This window comes from Gekko japonicus, unplaced genomic scaffold (genome assembly GCF_001447785.1).
Source record: "Gekko japonicus isolate JY-2015 unplaced genomic scaffold, Gekko_japonicus_V1.1 scaffold191, whole genome shotgun sequence".
In the NCBI taxonomy this organism is placed as follows: Eukaryota; Metazoa; Chordata; class Lepidosauria; order Squamata; family Gekkonidae; genus Gekko; species Gekko japonicus.
The window spans coordinates 1,392,749-1,414,706 of record NW_015175362.1 but is presented as its reverse complement, the minus strand read 5'-3'; the positions used below and the strand labels follow the sequence as shown (position 1 = coordinate 1,414,706).

The window sequence follows — 21,958 nt, the reverse complement described above, 5'->3', positions numbered from 1 at the left end:
CCAGTGGTCCATCTAGCCCAGCGACCTGGGCTAGATGGACCACTAGAGGTTCAACAAAAGGCATAGAAGCCAGGGTCTTCCCTTGATATTGTCTCCTGGCACTGATATTCTGAAGTCTGCTGCTTCTGAACATGGAGGTTCCCTTTAATCACTATAGATAATAGCCATAAATAGATCTATCCTTCCATAAATTTGTCTAACCCCTTTATAAAACTGTCTATGTTTGTGGCCATCACTATATCCACTGGAAGTGAATTCTACAACTTAATTATCTGTTGAGTAAAAAAGTACCTCTTTACTTCACCTATTTCCACAGAATTTATGTCAACATCATCTGGTAGCTTTCCCCTATCAATTTGCCAGTCGTTTCTCCCTTTTAAAACATGCTGTCTTATACAACATGAACATACATCCCACAAAAGGTATGTCTTTAGTATCTGTGCACAGGGAAAACTCATTGCTACTGTCTGAAACTGCCATGTAGTTTTTGAATACATAATGCAGTCCAGATTATGTTCTCATAAACACAAATTCTTTTCTTTGTGAAGGGAAATGGTTGGACTACTATCTTGTCTCACCTAATAAAAGCAATAGTATAAGAACAGTGCTTAGCTCTGACTGACCTTGAAACATAATTGGCTAGCAGGCAAGTCTCTGTGGTATATGCCACTGGGCAGATAAAATATGTGGGATTATAATCAAAACCGATAAAGCTGCAAAATTAATCAACAGTGTTTTCATACAGGAGGTTTAAAATAACAGAAGGTTCTAATATTGCCTAATTTCTTATGTATGTTGCATGACTTCCAAGTCAAAGTCTCCAATGTACACACGTCAGTTATTTTCTTTGATGCCTTTATCATTTATTTTAAATTTTGCACAAATTTAATTTTTTACTTTAAAATCAATGAAAAACCTTGAAAATTATTTTGGAAAAAAATGACTTTTGCATGCAGTGTTTAATCCAAGGCTTCCTCATGCTGAAAGATTGTATGACAGTTTGTGTTAATAAAGTTGCCTTGTCCTAATTTGTGTTGTGTGCAATGCTTCCTCTAAGGTGTGGAGTCTGGTGAGTAAACATTCTACTTTGTGAGCTACTGGCATTAAAGTTGTGAGCGAGGGACTTGGCTGCTGCATAAATTAGTTTGTTCTGGAGCCATCCTTCCTGAGCTTAGACAAAAAGGTGTGAGCCGGAGGCTAAAAAACTGTGAGCTAGCTCACATTAACTCAGCTTAGAGGGAACACTGGTTGTATGTATGTGTGTGTCTTGGTAGGCATTCAATGATAATGTTGCGGACTTGATAAGTGGCACCAAATTAAAGGTTAAGAACCATTGGTCATAGATATATTTATCATTGCTTTTTGCGTGTATGCGTTGTTAGTTAAAAATATTTAAGCAGATTGTCTTTGAATAATGTTTAAAAGGTGTCCTATGTTTGGTGTAGTGCTTAAGTGCATGGACTGTAACCTGGGAGAACCGGGTTTGATTCCCCACTCCTCCACTTGCAGCTGCTGGATGCCCTTGGGCAAGCCATAGTTCTGTCAGAGCTGTTCTTGAAAGAGCTGTCTCAGCCCCACCTACCTCACAGGATGTCTGTTGTGGGGAGGGGAAGGGAAAGCCGCTCTGAGACTCTGAGTGAAGGGCAGGGTATAAATCTAACCATCACCACCACCACCTCCTCCTCCTCTTCTTCTTCTACCTATACATTTTTATCCCACCCTTTCCCAAATTCAGAGGGGTCTACATGATTTTCCCTTCCCCGCTTTATATATTGATCTTGAGTACTATACAAAGTCACTTTGCTTTTATTTACTTCATTTATATCTCACTTTTCTCTCCAATGGGGAACCAAAGTGGCTGCCATCCTCCTTTTTACCTTTACAACCACTCTGAGGGATAGGTTAGGCTAACAGTATGTGACTGGCCCAAGGCTACCAAGCAAGCGTTCATGGCAGCATGGGGATTTGAACCTAGGTCTCCCAGTTCCTTGTCTGACACTCTAACCACTACATTGTATTGGCTTTGGATTTGTTTGTACAGCTAAGGCTGATCTAAGAACCAATTAACACATTCTGGAACAGTAGGATGTACGGTCCTTGGGGATTTGCCCTGCCAATCGTGGAATGGGACCAATGCCCAGTCTCAGTCAGAAGATAACTTTTGCAACTCTTCTTTCAAGTTACTCTGTCACTTGGAGAAGCAGCTGAAGGTTTGGTCATATTTGTATGGGACAGAAAAGGAGTTATTAGTGATGGCAGTGAAGCAATTGGTACCACTGCATACCAATCATGATGCACAAAGAAAATCTGTTTTATGCAAAGCTGAGGCAATGGTATACACAATTTCTGTACTGATTAAGTACAAACCAAGTACGGTAGCCTGTCCATCTTCCAATGAAAAACATGGACAATTAGTAAAGACTGAGAAACTGCATACTAGCCATCCATCACCATTTTCATTATATCAGATTCTGAATCTGGCCCCTAAGCAAATCCAAAAGCCAAGGGACTGTGGCCAGGTACAGACCAGAAACATTTTTCTATGCCTCTGGGGGAGCCCCCAGGCTGACAGGAAAGGTCCAAATGTTTAATAAAGGCCGAGGGTTAAATCAAAGGAGTGTTGTCTGCACTTGCACAGGCAACATAAAGGAACCAAGATCTCATGACAAAGCATCTAGAGATCTTTGCCACTATTGTTAGAGATGGTGGCCACTAATGGGGTGAGTGGGGGGGGGGGGCAGGCAAGCAGTGAGTGGTGGTTAGGGGGGGCAAACTGGATAGATATGGTAGTCACTGATTAGGTGAGCAGGGAGGAGGCGGTGGGCAGGCAGAGAGAAGGCAGGCAAGCAGTGAGTGACACTTGGAGGGGATGACTGGATGAAGGCAACCACTGCCATGAGGGAAACCAAAAGTAAGAAGCTGGCTGGGCAAGCAATAAGGCAGCAGTATCTTCTCTTGCTTCCCAAGCTGTATTCCTCCCCCCCACCCCAAACACTCCGGGACAGATGGCAATGAGTCCGCCAGAAGAATGAGGATATGGCAGCATTTCTGTTGCTGTTTTCTCCGTCCCCGTTCCCCTGTATGGGAGAGGTGAGGACGTGGCAGAGGCAGTGACCAGGAGGAGGATAAGGCTGTGGCAGCTCCCCTTCTTTTTCCAGTGAGTTCCTTGGTAGAGGTGATAGGGGACAGAGAGAGACAGAAGGGAGAGCATGCAAAGGATGCTATGGTGACAGTGAGCAGACTGGCAGGTGTGGCAGCAAGTGGAGAAACAGAGGGAAATGAAGGAGGAGGCGGTGGGAAGGGCAAGAGAGGTGCCACTGCCAGGTGAACCAACAAGGAGAAGGAGAAGACAGCATGGGAAAGGAAAAGTAAAAGAAAAAGTAAAGGGGGGAAGGAAAGGAATGGCTGAGGATGGGAACAGGGGAAGCAAGATAAAAGGATGGGATTCCCCCTCTGAAAGTCTTGTGGATCCCCACTGATCAGTCACTAATTTTTAAATACGCCTGCCAAAAGTGAATACGATACAGTCCAAACACGGCAGTGAATACATCTGCTATGCACATGGGAGCCAGGAGAATAAAAACGGTTGTTTAACCACTTGAAGAAGCTGGACTAACTTCAGGGTATTAATGAAGTTTACTTTCACGCTGACCCTATGTAGATGTTTTAGGATCTAAAGTGGGCTGTGGAATTCTGTACCTCCTTCCTCCACCCCCTCTCTCTTTTGCTGCTTCATTCTACCCAAGCTTATGTAATGTTATTTATAGTCCACCTTTCTCACTGAAACTCAAGGCAGTTACAATCAAGTTATGTTCAATAATTTTCAATCCATATAAAACTGAATGTTGGAAGTGAGCAGTATCCTACTGCTTCATGTTTGGAAGGTGTAGTTTTATACATTCCTCTCCATTGCTGTGGATCTTTCTGACCTGTGGAGGTACCAGCCCTGAGCTCATGGGAGCTCAGAGATGGAAGTGCAGGGATTCAAGGAGATGAAACCATTTTCCTTCCATTTTGCACAACAGTTACATTGAGGGAAGAAGTACTTTCATCCCTTTGTCTCTCCTAATTCCAACATGCCAACACTGTTCCCTCTAAGCTGAGTTAGTGTGAGCTAGCTCACAGTTTTTTAGCCTCCAGCTCACACGTTTTTGTCTTAGCTCAGGAAGGATGGCTCCAGAACAAAACTAATTTATGCAGGAGCAAAATTGCTCACTCACAACTTTAAGGCCATTAACTCACAAAGTAGAATTTTTGCTCAGAAGACTCCACAGCTTAGAGGGAGTATTGCATGTCAATAGCTTTTTTCAGGGGTCAGAAGGAGCTGCAGCAATGGAAAGGGATATGGGAAAATCCAGTGTGTCTTCCGCACTCAGGTGCTAGGATGCTGCATACTAAATCCGTGGGGTTTTTTTTTTGGGGGGGGGCAGGTAAGTATGGTTCTGCTCCTTTGGTTTGCCAATTATGGGGACAAACCATCTATTTTCATCTTCTAGCACTGATTACTTAGTCTCCAAGAGGGAGTTACACCAAAATGTTTTTTATAACTGTTATCAGGATACTTTCTTACCCTGGTAATGGCTATTCACACGAATAGCTTCAATTTTAAGACTCATTGCACTGAAGAGTGCACAACTTGAGAAATATACCAATGCAAGACTTACATCTCTATTTTTGAAGAAATAACTGGCCTACCTTCACAGCTTCACTTAGGGTTTGGTTTTTGTCTGCTTCTTCGTTGGAATGCAATTCCAGTTTATACTGCAACTCCTGGAGCTGTTGTGCCTGCTCATTCAAAAGCATTTGTGCCTGCTGCTCCCGAAGTAATGCATTATTCAGCTCTTCGCATGCACTTTCAAACCTCTCGTGGGTGATCAATTTCTGATAAAGGAAATAAATTGTGTTCTGTCAAGGAATTGCGGCATTGTTTATATACACTTGACTTTCAGGATCCCACTTGCCAATATGCAACATTCTAATGCAAAAGTTTTAAAAAACACTCAATATATCTGCCCAAGGGGCTTTCTTTTCTAAGGCAAGACCATTAAACAATGCTAATGCCAGTTGATTTTTATTCACCCAACTTCCTCAAAAACCTAAAGCATATGATGACTCCAAAAAAAAAAAGCTTCTCTTTCAAACTACTAGTGATCAAAGAGATTGTACCTCTCAATGAGAAAAACACTTTTTATAACAGGAGTTAATTTGAACAGAAGTATCACCACAGTGTTCTAATGTTTAACCCCAGACCCATACACCCAAGAAGTACTGTGTGCAATATGTAAAATGGTTTTTTTTGGGGGGGGAAGGGGAATGAGAAGCAAACCTGCTAAACTTATCTATCCCCACTCTTGTTGCTAAAGACAGCCAAGCCAATTGAAGCTGGTAGAGCTAATTACTAGGTTAGGTAATTAAAACAAGACAATTCCAGTACAACAGTTTAGTCAGAACAAAAGCCAAGCTCTGAGGTTAAAGTTACAAAAAATAACAATTTTCCATCTCCATCTGCTGGCAGGAGGTTTCATTCACATGTGCCTGTACCAACCGTAGATAAAAATGAATTTTAAAAGTCAGCCTCATGAGAAATGAATACGTAGGAGGAAACAGAACACAAACTGGGGAAAGGCAATTAATATGCTGAATATATTTTTATCCTTCTTTCTTAGCCCCCCCCCCAAGAAATTCCCCTAAACTTTTCATTGAGAAATGAGACTATTTGCTGCAAGAAAAGAGAAGTGGCCATTTCCTCAGATAGCTAAGGTATTGAGGGCATTAAATTGTGAGCCTTCAGACCACTGATAAAGTGGTAGGCCACCAGGTGCCAAATGGCTTCTTCACACACCACAGAATTCCAATACAGAAGGCACTTCCATGTACACATGAAGTTGCAACCTGCAACAGATGACCCTTGCCTGAGCCTCTTCCTGCTTCTAAACATGCCAGGAATTCACAGATGGCCCCAGTTTCCCACTGTTTATACAACGCAAGCTTGCACAGCAACGCAAACCCACCTGTAAAAGCTGTCACACATGATGATCTACATTAGAATTCCACGTTAAATCAAACGTGAAAGTGCCTTCCACGTAGGAATTTTGTGATGTGTGAAGAAGCCCTTACTTTGCTCAAGAACATATCAACAGTGGGGCAGCTGGAAAGGAAAGCAAACAGGTGTACACAAATCATACTGTGCAGATCATGTTAATACACAATATGTTTCAGCTCAGGGGTTCTCCAGCAGCAAAAAACACTGGGGGGGGGGGGGGTATCAGCGTTCAAGATCAAACATCTTTATTTACTCAGTGTACCTTATGCCACAATATAAAAACCAAAACATATTGAAGGAGACACGTCTTCCTTTTTTTAATGTATCTGATTCATAGCCAGGAAACATTTGCAAGGCACAGTTATTCGAGGAGGTGGGGAATGTCATAACAGATTGACTTTGTTACTTGATTTGCCAAGGAATACTGAATCAAAATGGAGTCAAAAGAAATCTCTCCTTTAGACCAGGTTCTATATATATATTTTTTTCCTACATCAAATATACTTACAGATTGCTTAAATGTATTTAATTGCTCTTGCAGACTCTGGGCTTTGTCAGCCTCTTTCTTTATCTCATTCAAATTCCGTTTGAATTCTGTGAGCTCTAAGCGCAGTGACCGCCGTTCTACTTCTGCTGTATGCAGCCTTTGTGTAAATTCAAATATTTGCTTCTGCAAGGACGCTATGCTTTTCTGGCAGTAAAACGGAAACAATGTTGTTAGCTATAAAATGTGCTGATTAGGCAATAAATCAATAGCATTTAATGCCTGGGCAAATTAAAATGAAGCTTCCTTGCTGGGTTTCACACACAAAAGTGAAGCCTTCTAAATCTACTCCTACATGTTCATAGAAAAATAGAGAGAGAGGGTGTTGGGGAAGGAAGACAGGAAGAAAGGCAAATGGTGGCAACATTTACCATGTTTTCAGTACCACATTTTTCATCAGCACTCTGTAAGATAATTATAGTACTTCTGAAATTAAAATCATATGTATAGATTTGGAGCGCCAAATTGCTGGAAAAACTAAGAAATCAAATAGAGAATTACTAGAAGTTATACAAAAGTTAGCTATGTTTTAAACCTTGTTACCTTATCTTTCCATTGTCTAGCTTTACTTGAGAGCCTAATAATTTGATGATGCTACACAGAGTACATTCAAAGAAAAAAACTACCAAGTTGATAGCAAATTCAGGATATACAGTACCTATTGTATGCTAATCACATTCATACGAACCGTAACAGGGACTCCGTCATTTATGCCTTCTTTAAGGGCTTGTGCGTTTATTTTATGTAGCCCCCGAGCCAGTCTCTGAACTAATGAGTCTTTCTCTACGTAGGTGATGCTCCGGCTGCTGTCTGAAATGGCAACTTCCATCATTATGCAAAGTTTGTCCATGAGTTTTGAAAAAGAATTCCTTGCTGCGCTTACAAGTAAATGTCTGGAAAGCCAGGAATTCAAATCTTTAGAAGAGGGAAAAATAGCAAAAAATAAATAAATAAAATAAATCCATAAATCAAGTATGCTCTGGATTGTTGGGCTTTATCTTCTCTGAGTACATAAATATGATAATATCCAATACTGAGAACATGGAAAAGGTTGCTCCAGACATTTTCTAATATACAGCAGGCCAAGAAGCAACATGGAATCACCTCCTAAGGTAACCTTACTAGGAAATAGCTATGTTTTCAGCATCCCTTACTTCTGATTAAATAAGGCTAATCACAGTAAAGTAGTACTTTACATGAAAAGTTTCCAGGGGGAAAAATGTCCCCTGAACTGTTCTTCAGTGGAAACTGACTAACTCCACTGAACTTCAAGGAGAGTGATGTATTCTAAATCCTTAATGCAGAATATTTTCCATGGAACTGTTTTGGGGGTTTACGTTAGGAAAGACCAACCGTAACTTTCTTTCTGAGCCTGTTATGGATGCTAAAACAGAAACTAAGGCATAGATCCTATGCGATGCTTCCTAAGCACAGTGCTGTTGTCCACTGCAGAGGTAGTATTCCACTGTGCTGTCAAGACACTCCTCTAGCAATAGGCATTTCTGTTCATGGAACTTCAGCGTCTTTCAACGAGCAGAGAAGCAGCTAGGCCAGAGAGGAGGAATAAAAATACAGGATCCAAGCCCAAGGCATTATGTGAACAGACGTGCAACTGAACTCCATGAGTCCAAGCCAGAATGTAGAGTTCATTAAATATGCACTTTCAAGAGGACAATTCTGTTTGTCGGAAGGGAATCCAAATTCAGACCCACATTTAATTCCACTTTTGATGCCCCTGAAATTGCACACACAATTTTCCTTGTCTTCTAATGCTGCATATTTTTTCATTCATTAATCAACAGGTTGCAATACATGACACCCAAGACCTGTTGTGTAAGCAGACTAAAAACTCTTATAAATATTGGTAAATGTGCCACAGATTCAAAAGCAGAAGGTAAGTCACTGTTACAAATGTATAACCTTTTCCCTTTCTTTCCTGACAGCTTAGATGTCTAAATCATTTGCTGCTTAAAACTACTGAGGCTTGGTACCTTAATGCCATACTATTTATATTCCGAGACAAGAGAATATAATTTACCTTATTCCAAGGCAATTAAAATTTTACAACTACAATTACTTATTTCCCCATAGGATTTTGGTAATCATCCTTCTCATATAATGGACTTAAGGCCCCAGCACACCCAACATGTTCTGCTTACTGCTAGATTCGTCAGGTCTGTAATTAATAATTGTGTTTAATGTTGATAAATAAAATTGTCAGTGCTCCTTCTACTAATTGGTATTCCAGATAACAGTTAATAGGTTTATTTATGCCTTAATAAAAGTCTTGTAATTTAGTTTTCCCTCTGCAAGTCAGGTCTTAATCTGTCATTACTTGTCTTACGATACTATCAGGGTAAGATGACAACCATGGCGGAGCTTATTTATATTCAGGAGAACACAAGATCTCCTGTTGTGGGAGTGAATTAAAATATTTGTTCAGAAAGTTGAAAGAAGAAAGGCTATCAAGGCAGGGGTTTTTTTTTTAAAAAAAAGAATGCCATCTTTCTTCCTCCCTTTGGTAAGGAAAACCAAAAGGTTTTAGGCAAACAGGAATACAACTCCTAGAAAATTCTTTCCATCTGGAACTGAAAGATTATCTAAACGTTTAGAAATGATCTAAACTAAATAGAGTAAATGTCTATTTCAGGATGCAACCAATTAAAATATTTTCTGCAAAACAAGACAACCGACACTCTCTGCTAGTTTTTATTTTATGTATATATAGACCTCACATATGAAATATAATCGATTTAAGATTCACTTTACATTGCCAGAGTTCCAAAGGGCTACTTCAGGTGCAACTAGGAGCTTGGGCATCTCCATGTTTTTTCTGTTTTCTGTTTTTTACTTTTTTACTTTGAATAGCAGGACCAAAGTGCCTGTGAGGGACTTCCTTTGCCAGCACTGGCTCCTTTTCCTCTACCATCACATCCCACCTCTTTGGGGTTCCCCAAGTCTCCAAACAGGGGTTAAAGGGACAGGAGCAAGGGTTACAGCACCCAAGTCTGTCCTTTTCTTCCCCAGGAGATTGCTCCTTCAGCTAAGGCAAGTACTCCTCTTTCCTCCCAGGTCTGGTATTGGACCCTTCCTAAATGCATCCTCCTAATCCTTCAGTTAGCCCCAGCCCCACCTCTTGGCTTCACCCTCACCATTTGTGCTACCACCTGGGCTATGGGCCGTAGTACCACCCCTTTAAATTGCCTTCTCCAACCTGGCTGGCCCTCTTCCTTGCCTTCCTGGCCCCCTCCTTGTAGGAACGTCTGCTGGGCCGTTGCCTCCTCAGTGCTCTGCTGGTCTGGAGCTGTTGACTTTGGCTGTACCCAACCCTGTAGCTAGACGATTTTCAGTGGGGGGACACTGGATGGAGGGGCTGGGGGAGAAAAAAGAATGGAGGCGCCCGACAGCAAGGTTGAAGATTGTGCTCAAGCCTTTTTAGTTTGTGTCTGTCTTCAGTCTACGTTCAACTGTAAAAAAGGCTAGATTGTCACATATGAATAAAGAAAGAATTGGCGGCCATCTTCCCAAAGGCGTGTCTGGCAGTCTTAAAGAAACAATTTCTTGTTTGTCAAGAAATTTTCAAAGCTCAAGGAAATGAAACCTATCCACTGGATACTGCACAGACAGCCAAGGCTACAGCTAGCCCAGCAAAATGGTTTAAAAACTGGCTTTCTTGCTCCCTCTGCTATGAATATTTTATGGAGCCAGTGTGCATACATTGTACCCTTTGCAAATATTTCAGGAGCCTCAAGGTGCTCAGCTCGCCACACAGGTTTTAAAGAGGTTTGGGGATAATTTAAATTTAGACAAACAATTAAGACAATATTCAGGTTTTTATGATTTAATTTTAGTGTGGAAATTTGTTCAACTGCTAAAGATATAATCTCTTTTTTTGTTAATAGATTATTGCTAACTTTAGGAAAGTGTTTGTTTATTCTTTTAAAGAGAGAATCTAGCCCAAAATTCGGTAATATTGATATTTTATTGTCTGCTTCTATATTTGAAATATGTAATACATTTGACAATACAACTGATTTTACTTGTATGTAACAATTAATAATATTTGATAAACTTGATGAATCTATATTTTCCCCTACCTCTTCTTCCCTTTTGTATTCCACTTTTTTGAGAAACTTTAATAAAAAAAGAGAGAAAAAGAGGTTTAGGGGTTAGGAAATGAGACGTGTTACAAGGGTGGATGAGATTGCCACAAATTTATCCAGGGCGCAGGGAGGAAGGAGGTGGGCCAGCAACCTGTCCAGGGGAGAGGCAGCCCAGCCACAGACAGCCCCTGCCCGGAACCGCAATGCCAGCTGGCTTCGGCCAGAGCTGGGGGCAGAGTTGGGAAGCAGCGTGTGCACTCCTTCTAGATTTTTTTGGGGGGGCACTGTGAATTCAGGAGAGGGTGTCACCCCACAGGCCCCATGCTAGCTATGGCCCTGGCTGTACCTGTTCAGCCATTGTTGGTGGTATCGAGGGCTGCTGCACTGACCCTGCTGTGTCTTCCTTTCTGGCTGAGATGTTTGCCGGGTGAGTGAGGGTGGTAGTGACAGTTCTGCTGAGCTGTAAGGCTATTGGAGGTGGTGTGGAAGCCACAGGGAGTAAGGGAGAGGCCAGATTGGGTGCCACTGACCCCAAACAGTCCTGTGTTATAACTGGATTTTGATCGTCTCCTTAGTTTCAAATGTGGTTTGCAGTGTGGCAGAGAGAAGGCTGCTTTTTGATGGGAAACTAATGAAAAGTCCCATTGGAGATGCACATGAGTTCTTTATATCCTGGTCATTACGTGGAACCAGGAGTTTTCTTTTTTAAAGTTTGCTGATTAAACAGAACCATGGTTTTTAGTTCTGTTTTAACCTAATTTTTTGCCAAGATAATTTTATCACTATATCAGATGCTACTGGTATTAGAAGATTTAACAGAATACATTATATTCCAAGTTGCTGTCATTCCACATGCATATAATTTTCAGTCCTACACTGTACAAGTCTTGTTTTTAAAGAACTACCACAGAGATCTAATAAAAAAATCCCAAGGATGGGGAAAGCACACAGTTTCTAAAAGCAAAGCATCACCTCTGGTTAATTTTTAATGAATAATGGTTTTGACTAAAACAAAGAAATGTGTGGCTTAGAATCATTCACTGCTTTGAAAGGTGAAATGAGAATACAATGCAATTCCACAAGGTACTGTGTTCGGCTGTATCTATAACCAGAGGGAAAAGAATATATACACTTTAAGTACCTGGCCACAGACTATCAAGGAATTACAGTAAAAGCACTAAATAATTTATGTTGTGATGAGTGTGTGAGAAATGTCTTACACAAATACAGTTACAGTACAAAGAGCAACTGAGTCTTTATTAAACAAATGAAGCAAAAGCCAATGAAAAGTGACAAACATTACTCTAGTGACATGAGGATAGTCTCTGTTTTGCTTTTGAATTTTTTCCCAGAGAAATAGCACTGGGGGGAACTGAACTCCTAACTAATGCATAAGTGTTAAAAAGTTCATGCTGAGTTTTAGAAACTCAGCTTAAACAGCAACTGATCACAATCAGACTGATCAAATAATTAGGTTTGTTTAAGCAATACTGCTCAAGGTTTGGTCTTAAAAATTGTATGCCAATTTTGTATTGCAGTGCAGGCCTAATACTATCTCATATTGCTTCAGAAGTACAGGGGTCAGGCACAGAAGTCAGCTGTTCAAGAAACATGTCAGAAATATGCTTGATATGCATGGAACTAGCTGTGTTGTTCTTAAGCTCAACTTTCTTAAGTTGAAAATGTTTAGTGTTGTTAACCATAAAAAAAATACTAGAGACCAAGATATTGTTTGGGGGCTGTGCCACACTAACTCCTGGACAATTTCCTTGGCATAAGGTATTAGAAACAATAACCATCAGTGGAATCAACTGCGTAACTAATGCCAAGTTGCACACATATTCACAAACCAAACTAGAAGCACATCCTGTTCAAAGCACAACCAATATGCCAGGGCAACTGTGGATGTGCCATATTCCTAGGAATGCATGACTAAGACCATGTCCACCTACTTGTTGCATGTTGAAGGTACCATTGGGGAACTGGCTAACAGAATGGACCAGCTGGTCAGAATGATCTCTGTGGAAAATCAGCATAAATTATGTGTCCTTGGTGTTTTCCAAGAGATGCCACTCCATTATGGGTATGCAATCTTGGCACAACCTAGCAAATTCTCAGCAACAAGCTGTCTTTGCTGGATGGCAAAACATGCTTGCCTGGAACTTCATTGATTTATACCTAATGAGTGGTTTGCCTTCTTCCCAAGTTTTTATTGCAGGCAACAGCATGTTACCAGGGCCTGGATTAATGTCTGCTGCAGAGATAGCCTGGACCATTTTCCTAAAATCCTATATACTTCTGAAGCCAACTGTATCTTCTCTTGTATAAACTTTTCCTTCCCACCTTAAGGGAATTAAAAATGGGAACATCAACAGCAATTCAATTTTTCAGCCAAGACAGTTCAGTTTGCAGAAATGGCCACCAAGTTTTGTGCCCTTAATCTCAGAAACTGCGGAAGTTTGACCTTCTACCTGGGAAGTGTGGAACGGAAAGGAAAATCTTTCTCGTACTCAGTTTAGTCACTGGAGCTTTCTACTGTCTTCCATGACAATTAGAAGCCAGAAAGGTCCACAGGTTGCTACATGGGTGTCTGACCTTTCTCAGCTGCAGTCAAAGCAATGCAGAAGGTATCTTACATGGCTGCAGGTTGAAACACATATACACACAATGACTAGGTCAATTTTGGGTTAATTTATAGATTAACAGTCTACAATAATTTGAGCTACTCATCATGTATTCAAAAGGAATTGTTTAGAAATACTGGCATGATTCCTACATAGCAATAGATACACCATTATACATATAAACCTTGAAAACTCATGGTCTCAGACACTCCTGCCCCCTTTCCCTCATGCGCAGTTCATGCATTCCCTCTCCTGCAGCAAAATGACATCTAAACCACAAACTATGGCTCATAAACATTACCTGTTCTGCTAAGAACTTCTTGCAGCTCTACCATAGAACTCAGGATTGATGCAAGAAGGTCAGGACTAGTAAACCAGTTCAAAGCTTGAAGAGAATAGATCTGTTCCTTCTCTTGCCCTATAATACAAAAAAGTACTTTTTAAAAATACTTCTCGGAACAGTATTATGAACATTATGAAGCAGATTTGGAAACTTCTCAGTGGATACAACAGACAAGAACCTAAAATTATTCCAAGACATTTTCAACTGTGTTAACAAACACTTTAAGATGTTTTAGCTGCTAACAACAGGCAAATAATTTTCTATTTGCCACCCTTGTCATTTGGAAGAATTCCAAAATGAGTTAATGCGTTCTTCTTGTCTTCTACGAGCAGCAAGCTCATAACAACAAGGCATTAATTTCAGCAGTGGAATCCATGTTAGAAACTTGGCCATCATATATCCAAGGTTTGAACTGATCTTCAAATGTCCTAGGAATTCACTTTTTCTCTAAAAAAAAAAAAGTTATGGCTGGAATTTCCCAGAATTCTTATAACTTTTCCATGGATTCTACACTCACAAAAATCATAGTGCAGCCTGCAATTTATCTACCTAAAATATAAGAATTCTTGGTAATTATATAGTGGATTTCACGTATTTAACCCACTTAATAAAAATTCAGGAAAACTTTCACAGACGTAAACAAGCATTATTTACAAGCTGTGGACACATGGGAATCACAATTCATGTCAATGCAGACGTAATGCTACATCAATTAAACTATGGAAGGTAGGATGAACTGGGGAAAGGTGGATGGAATGCCTGCACACTCCCCAATTCCTAAGCATGGTTATGTCCATACTAGCCAAGAGTACTTCAGATTCAGTTTACCAAAGATTCAAAAAAATGGGTGCTTCTGTGCCTTTAATAGCACCACTGGGGTTTAGTAGTTTTAATTAATGCACTAGATTTGCCTTAACAGCTTAAACATTTTCCCCTCAAATTGTGAAGCCGATGCCCCCCATTGCCTTGGCATAATATAATTGTTATTTAAGTACTGAAAGTGCAGTTTGACACAAAACATATCAATCTTTTGCTGATTATCTTACTTGACAGATTCTGTGCATCCTCTGAGTCTCCTATACAGACCAAAATTCCTATGCCTTCTCTAAAGCCATCCACCCAGGAGAAAAGGGCACTGCATGACTGGCCCAGCATCTGAAGCCTATTGGCTGCTAGCACTGCAATTACGCCTTTACGGAAGAGACGTATCAGGCCTCTATAACGCCTTTTCTTCTGCACCTTGTCCTCACAGTGCTTCTTTTCCTCAGTATTCGCCAATGCATTGGCCAACGTCCTAATCTCATGCTTGAAAACTTCACAGGTGTTGAGCTGATCCTGAAGAAAGTCCCTTTGTGTGGATAAGGCACAGGACCGGCTATAGAGTGGATACAAGGCACCAGATAACAAGGCACAAGCTGCCAGCAAAACGGTATGCTCCTTTTCGGTCTTTGTCGATACATTTTTCAAGTGCGAATTTTCAAGGAACAATTCCTCCTGCACTTTTTCTGCAGCAGCAAATTTCTCTTTGGCTTTTTCTGCCATTTCTTGATATTTCTGCAATGAAAAAAAAAATTATTAAATACAAGAGGAACTACCAATCCCAGTTTACACCTATTGAAGTTAAAACAATTTCATCAATGGGTGAATCCTCCTGGATCACGCCCTGGTATGACTAAAAGTACTGCTTTACTCTGTAATTAGCCCTCTAAACCCAACCTCTGCAGAGGCTGATTCCAAAGACAGTTAAAGCAAAACAGCCCTAAAAAAACACACTAAAAAACCCAAACCTCAAGTCTTCATTTTCTTCCCCAATGATCAAGATCAGGGGTCATTTCGTAGAAAAGGAGGTGCAGGAGCTCATTAGCATAACTCATTAGCATAACTTATTTGCATATGCCACATCCCTTGACATCAACAGAAATGTGTCAGAAGGCAACGCCCACCACTCAGGCTCCACTGGACTGTTTTGGATTGCTAGCTATTGGGGGGAGGGAACGTGCAGATCTGCCCTCGCAGTGGAGGGAGAGCTGGTACCTCAATAAAACTTGGTCTTAAAGGTGCCACTGGACTATTTTGGACCGGGGGGCTGGGGGGAGCTCTGTAACTTACCTGGCTGCTTCTTGCTCTGACTGAGGGCTGCTGGGAGCAGGGGGTGGGGATTATTGCATGTGCCCACCCCATGGCCTCTTTACTGCCGGAGCTCCACTCCTGTGCGCTCCTGCAGGAAATCACCCCTGATCAAGATAACCATGACTGAAAAAATTCTGGTGCCCTTAGCACAGTTACGGAAGAGTTGTTACTTTGAGGTTTCACCTCATAGTACAGCTGCAATGTGCAACAGGCCCAGAATTATGCATTCCTATCATCTAGTCATCACCCATCCAGAATCTTGAGAGAAGGCTTCATGATAAAGGACCTGCACAATTGGCTTCACCCGCATGGCAGCAGGCTTTTAAAAATCACAGCAGCATCTTAGGTTGTACCACATTCTGCAGATGAATCTAAGAAAGCAGTATATGGAAAGCAGGGGTGGGAGGCAGGAGCTGAAGCAAGTAGAGGGTATAAACTGATACTAAAGGCAAAAGCTATTTATGCAAAAATAAGTAACCTGGAAAAACAAAGAAGGGCTAGCAAGTAGCAAAGTGGAGATGTGGAGACTATGTGGGCCTAACTAGGAGCTAGGAATCAGAGAAACAGCTAACAATGATGGTAAAGCAACTTACTTGGGCCTTAAGAGTAACGCAGCGAACCCTTCTAAAGTAGTCATTTTAGAGAAGACTGGGATACTCCTTGCTGCTTGGTTCAGCATTCCCTGAATTGTAAAATGGGAAGGAGCTCAAACTGATTCCTCAAGGGAGTCTGACTCCTAGAAAGGGCCAGCACAACACCCAAAGTCTCTGATACATGAACTCTAGTAGGTTGTGTGTGGGCATTTATTTGACCTCTGTACATGTGTCAAGCACTGTCAAAGTCCCTAGTGGCAAAATTAAGACACTACTGCTCTTTGCTGAAATGACATGTACCTTGGACCCTAACTACACACTGGAAAGCTCTTTTCTATTATTAACCTACTACTTAGGCACCTAATATCTGGGGGGCCTTGTTCTGCAAAATAGTTAGCAAAGTGGCTAATACAGGTCAATAGTGCAGGAATTCTTAATCATCTCATCTACCAGCCACAGGAAATGAGGACCATGATTCAGAAAGAACAATCATGCTGGTTTACATTGCAGAAGCCACATGGCTGGGATAAGTTGGTTTAGCAAAAGAGAATAGTAAACCTGGGGAAACCTGGAGAGACAGAAATAGATAGGCAGCAGCTGGGAAGAGGAGACTAAAGGTGATCTTTTAATTACTTTGTAAATCAACCCCCTACTTATATATTCACAGATTAATTATGTCTCAGGCAGAATTGTATTTTCAAGAGAACACTCTTTGTTTTATTTGATCAATCACTTATTGTTTTAATTTTCACATACATAAAACCTGCAACTCCAAGAAGCTCTAAAATGAATACATGAGAAGTTAAAAAGCAGTGAAATACGTTACCTAATTTAATGATTAAAGATGCCTTGTGATTCATGGCCTATAAACAAGTTGTTAAGAGTGTGATCATTTTTTAAAAAGCAAAATAGATAATTTCCTTCCAAATTGCAACATGGTTGATGCCCCTGCTTGACTAGCCAGTTAGATCAACGCATGCAGGCATAGACACCTAAGCTATTGCAAAGCTTAGATAAAGTTCTATCACATACCTTTCACCAAGGTCAGACCAGTCTAGAGCTAATCTTTCCATACCACTCAATGCCCCATACCTAATACCCCAATCATAATAATGGAAAAGCTTGCTGTAGGATATGGGGAAGCATTTAAGATTGCCCAATGTCATTAAATACTTCTTAGCTTTCTATATAAAGGGAAATATCGAATTGCAGCAGTACATCCTCAACTGTTATAACAAGGTGCTTTCCCCTCGCACTCAGCAGCCATAATCTGACCATGACAGTCTAAGAATAAAGACAAGTTATGTATAGGAAACACCTACCTCCTCCCCACTTTAGGAAGTCAAGATGGTGGAGGTTGGTTAAAAGATGCTGGTATGAGTACACACATACATTTGGGCCTCCCTTTTATGTAGGTACTCAGATATATTTAAAATTCTACAATAGGCCCAGCTGAAGCACATCCACTTGCTTTAAAATACATTTATGCAGTAGCTCAAGAGCATTTTTTCATGCAATCTTCAACTAAATGGAAAATTTGTGGTACACTATCACAAACATTCCAAAGGTTGCTTTATGCCATATAAGTCTGCATGGTCCTGTACTGATCCAAATATGCAATCACTAGATGAGTGTTTAGGCATCTGTGAGTGAGACCCTTACCGGCTGGACTCCTAGGTCCTGAGGCAGTTACGAATCATTCTGGGGTATGAAAATTCCCGCTCCTGACAAACAATGACTGAAAGGATTCATTTGCCAGTTACTGCTCCTATCAGTTGTGTTCCAAAGACGTCAGGACAGTGTTTACCAGTTTATACTCAATGCCCTTATGCTGGACTAAGAGACAGAAATTACAGACTCATTGCCAAGTGAACCCTGGTTTCTCAGGAAGAAGAAGAAGAGATTGGATCTATACCCCGCCCTTCACTTGGAGTCTCAGAGCAGCTTACAAACTCCTTTCCCTTCCCCTCCCCACAACAGACACCCTGTGAGGTGGGTGGGGCTGAGAGAGCTCTTGACAGAAACTGCTCTTTTTCAAGGACAGCTCTGCCAGAGCTTGTGACTGACCCAAGGTCACATCAGCAGGTGCAAGTGGAGGAGTGGGGATCAAACCCGGTTCTCCCAGATTAGAGTCCACGCACTTAACCACTACACCAAACTGGCTCAGATCCAAACCCAACATCCTAGCCAGTACACCATACACTACTATGCTTTTGAAAAGTGAGACTAACAGAAAAGAGTTCCACTCTTTTACCAAGCCAGAGATGGAAAAGCTTGCGGCTTTCAGAATATTTTTATGTATTAATTAGGGAGAAAGGTGGAGTGAAAATGGAGTCTCAAAGTGACATACAACATTCTTCCATACTGTGTAAGGTAGGGTTAGGCTGAGAGTATGTGACTGGCTCAAGGTCACTCAGCAAGCTTCTGTGACAGTGTTGGGATCTGAACCTAGGTCTCCCAGAACCTTGTCTGACACTCTAACCACTACACCCTGCTGGAAGAAGGGTTAATACTTAGACAATATTTTGTCCACAGTCTGATGGGGATACACCTTCCTCAGAGCAGAGGGTCTTTCCCAAGGAGAGTTTTTATTGACACTAACAACACACCAGGGGAACTATGTTGTTTATAATGAGGGTGTTCTACACACCTAGCAGAAGGGGATAATGAGGAAGTCCTGCAAGAATCAAGTATCAAACTATGCAGTAGTCCTGAGAAGCTGTTTATATCACCACCTGCTCTTAGCAATAATGTGACCAAAACTCCTGTGCTATTGAAAATACTTGTTTGTGATACAGACTGGAATTTTATGGCAGGCTCAGGTTGAAGATCAGAAGAAAAGAAAGCAGAATCATCTACAACAAAAATCAGGATTTTAGATAAATGTTCAAAACCAGAATTTGATGAAGTCCACTGCATATTCTGCATAGGTACTTCTTGCCTGCAATTCAGATGTCCCAAACATCAGATGTTCAGATGTTCATGATAAGCACCAACTTGGCTAATTGCTGAGTTTGCATATTCCTTCTCCCTACCTCTCCTATGTGCTGGATCATGACTGAACCCGGAAATCTTCAAGAAACTCCAACCAGTCATGGAATACAAGCACTTTAACAAACTGATGTTTGTTTCTTACTCCAATAACCTGGAATGGTTAGGAACACTGGTTGCTGAGGGAGCAAAGTTAAGTTTGTTAAGGCTCCTGCATTTAGATGTCACAATTAACTAATCTTGGTGCATCATGTGAGAGTGAAGGGAGACAGAAAGACTGTGCATAGTTCGGACAAGTTAACTAAATTCATGACCATGACAAACAGCTCCAATTTGTTTGTGATTTTTGCAGCAACATAACATGAGAAACATCCCAAATAAATCAGTTGCCCATGGAAAAGAAATTGAATTTATGATACCTTCTAGATTTCATGTGGTTTACCTCCATCAGAGCTTTAAAATTTAAGCTCCTTTTTCTAAAAGCTGCTTTTAGTTCTTGAACACTGACAGCTACTATTAAAAAAAAGACCAGGAAAAAATCAATCACACAAAATGAAGTAACAATGGCCACAATCTTCAGAGTACTATATAATTTGGCAGTAGTTCTCAGTAACTCGTGCCAGCACAGGCCCTATTCAAAGAGGCATTTTATAAGGAAGAAAAAAAGTGTTGTGTGTAACAAAAAACCCCAACAAAACTAAAAAGCAATTTTTTGCAAACATTTTCTGATAAACATGATCCAGAATGTATACACAAAATAAAAAAATAGAGTGAAAAAGGGTTGCCAGATCTTACCTCCTTGCTAGTGGGGGGTGGGAGGGAGCTCTCTGGGAGTGGTGGGATATGACGACATCACATGGAAGTGACGGATGTTGCATGGTGATGCTCTGGTACTTTGGGCATAAAACTATGATTACCATAGAGTTTTGCCCAAAATACCAGAGCATCACCGTGTGATGTCCTTGGTGCGAAAATGTCACTTTTGCGTGACGTCATCACATCAGGAACGGGTCTTGGCTGTTGAGAGCAGGACTTCCCCCACAAGCCAGCTGGGAAGCGGGGGCAGGAGCCCAAAAAATTGGGATATTCCCCACTCCCACCTGGGGCCTGGCGACCCTAGAGTAAAAAGGTACATAAATCATGGGGTAAGGGTATGCAAACACCAAAATTGGTATCTACATGCATCTACAATGCATAAAATATTATAATAATATGTCACCTGGATATTATTATTTTCTACTAGATAGAAATGTAATGGCTAAATATGTTAATTAATCTTTGTAAATACATTTTGCAGAATTCCTTGTGCCATAATTCCATTTTAAAATAAAGTTTCCGTTATTTACACAGGACTCCAGAGCTATTTATAGCAGTCTGGTTAAATCTAGTTTAAATGTCCTGTGTACAATGTGCTAAAACACAAGCAGGATTTATAAAAGAAAACAATCAATGGTTCTTGGCCCTTAGAAGTAAAGATTCAGTGTTTCGTCTCTGCCTTTTATGAGTCTTAATTTTAGTGGTTACTGTTTTTATGTGTTGGTGATTTGCCACTGCTGGACCTCCTGATGGCACCTGGTATTTTTGGCCACTGTGTGACAGAGTGTTGGACTGGATGGGCCATTGGCCTGATCCAACATTGTCTTCTCTTGTGTTCTTGTAGTGTTCTTGTGTATTGGATTTTATTGCAGTTTTATCAGTTTTACTTGTAACCCGCCTTAAGTGAGTTTTTATAAAAAATGGCAACATATCAATTGTCTTAGTAATTAAATTATCATAATAATAGGAAAGTGCATCTAACCTCCTCTAAAACCTGAAATGGTATTTATAAAAAAAAAATTAAAGCCCTTAAAATGGAAAAATCACCAGTACCACTGTTTTTAGAAGTATGACCATTTTGCTTCTATTGTGATATAGGTTTAGAAGGGTAGACTGCGTTTCTTCTCTTTAACAGGTTTGTAATTGTTTTCTGCCCATACCTACATTGTTTCTAATATTTCCTTAGAACCTTAAAAGTACAGTTTCTTGAAAGGAACAGCAAGATTCCCGCCTTAAAAAGACTGGCAGCCTGACTTCCTGGAGTGGAGAAGCTTTGAGAGGTGGCTTACCAGGTTATATCACTCTGCAGACTTCAAGAATCCGTTAAAAAAATTAGTCACTCCCCTGGAGAGTACAACTCTATTTTATCCTGTTTCATGCTGGGTCTTTATCCTTTATGTAGGCAAAAAGACACGACTGCAAACTGGAGACTTAATGACACTTGGACTTCAAAAGACTCCACTTTTATTTCAGCTATTTTCTTTTTCTCACTTACAACGGTCACTTTTATTTCACTGAATGCATCATAGTCTCTATTTCACCTGTTCTTATGATAACAGTGCTGCTCCTTAGTAAAACAAATCAACCTTTTAAAGAGGAAAGGGAAGACACTCCCTAGACACAGAGAATCCCCTTGCCTTTGTATTTGGTAAACCTTGTCATTTTTCTTAATGGATCTAATCATTACCACATATTAGTTTGAACACGGGTAGGTTTTTGCTTTTGTGACAGAACTTTGATTCTATCAACACTAACTGGATTTTATAGGTAC

General features: G+C 40.7%; 1 protein-coding gene across 1 annotated transcript in view; it reads right to left on the bottom strand.

Moving 5' to 3' along the window:
• The window catches only part of CCDC171 (coiled-coil domain containing 171), a 215,457-nt gene that overhangs the window by 86,486 nt on the left and 107,013 nt on the right, over positions 1-21,958 (bottom strand). Inside the window, exons 17-21 of the mRNA XM_015425408.1 lie at positions 14,704-15,211; positions 13,616-13,732; positions 7,276-7,502; positions 6,552-6,734; positions 4,696-4,881 (exon numbers count right to left, since the gene is read on the bottom strand). Coding sequence (XP_015280894.1) covers positions 4,696-4,881; positions 6,552-6,734; positions 7,276-7,502; positions 13,616-13,732; positions 14,704-15,211 — 1,221 coding nt within the window. The remainder of the gene's footprint in view (positions 1-4,695; positions 4,882-6,551; positions 6,735-7,275; positions 7,503-13,615; positions 13,733-14,703; positions 15,212-21,958) is intronic.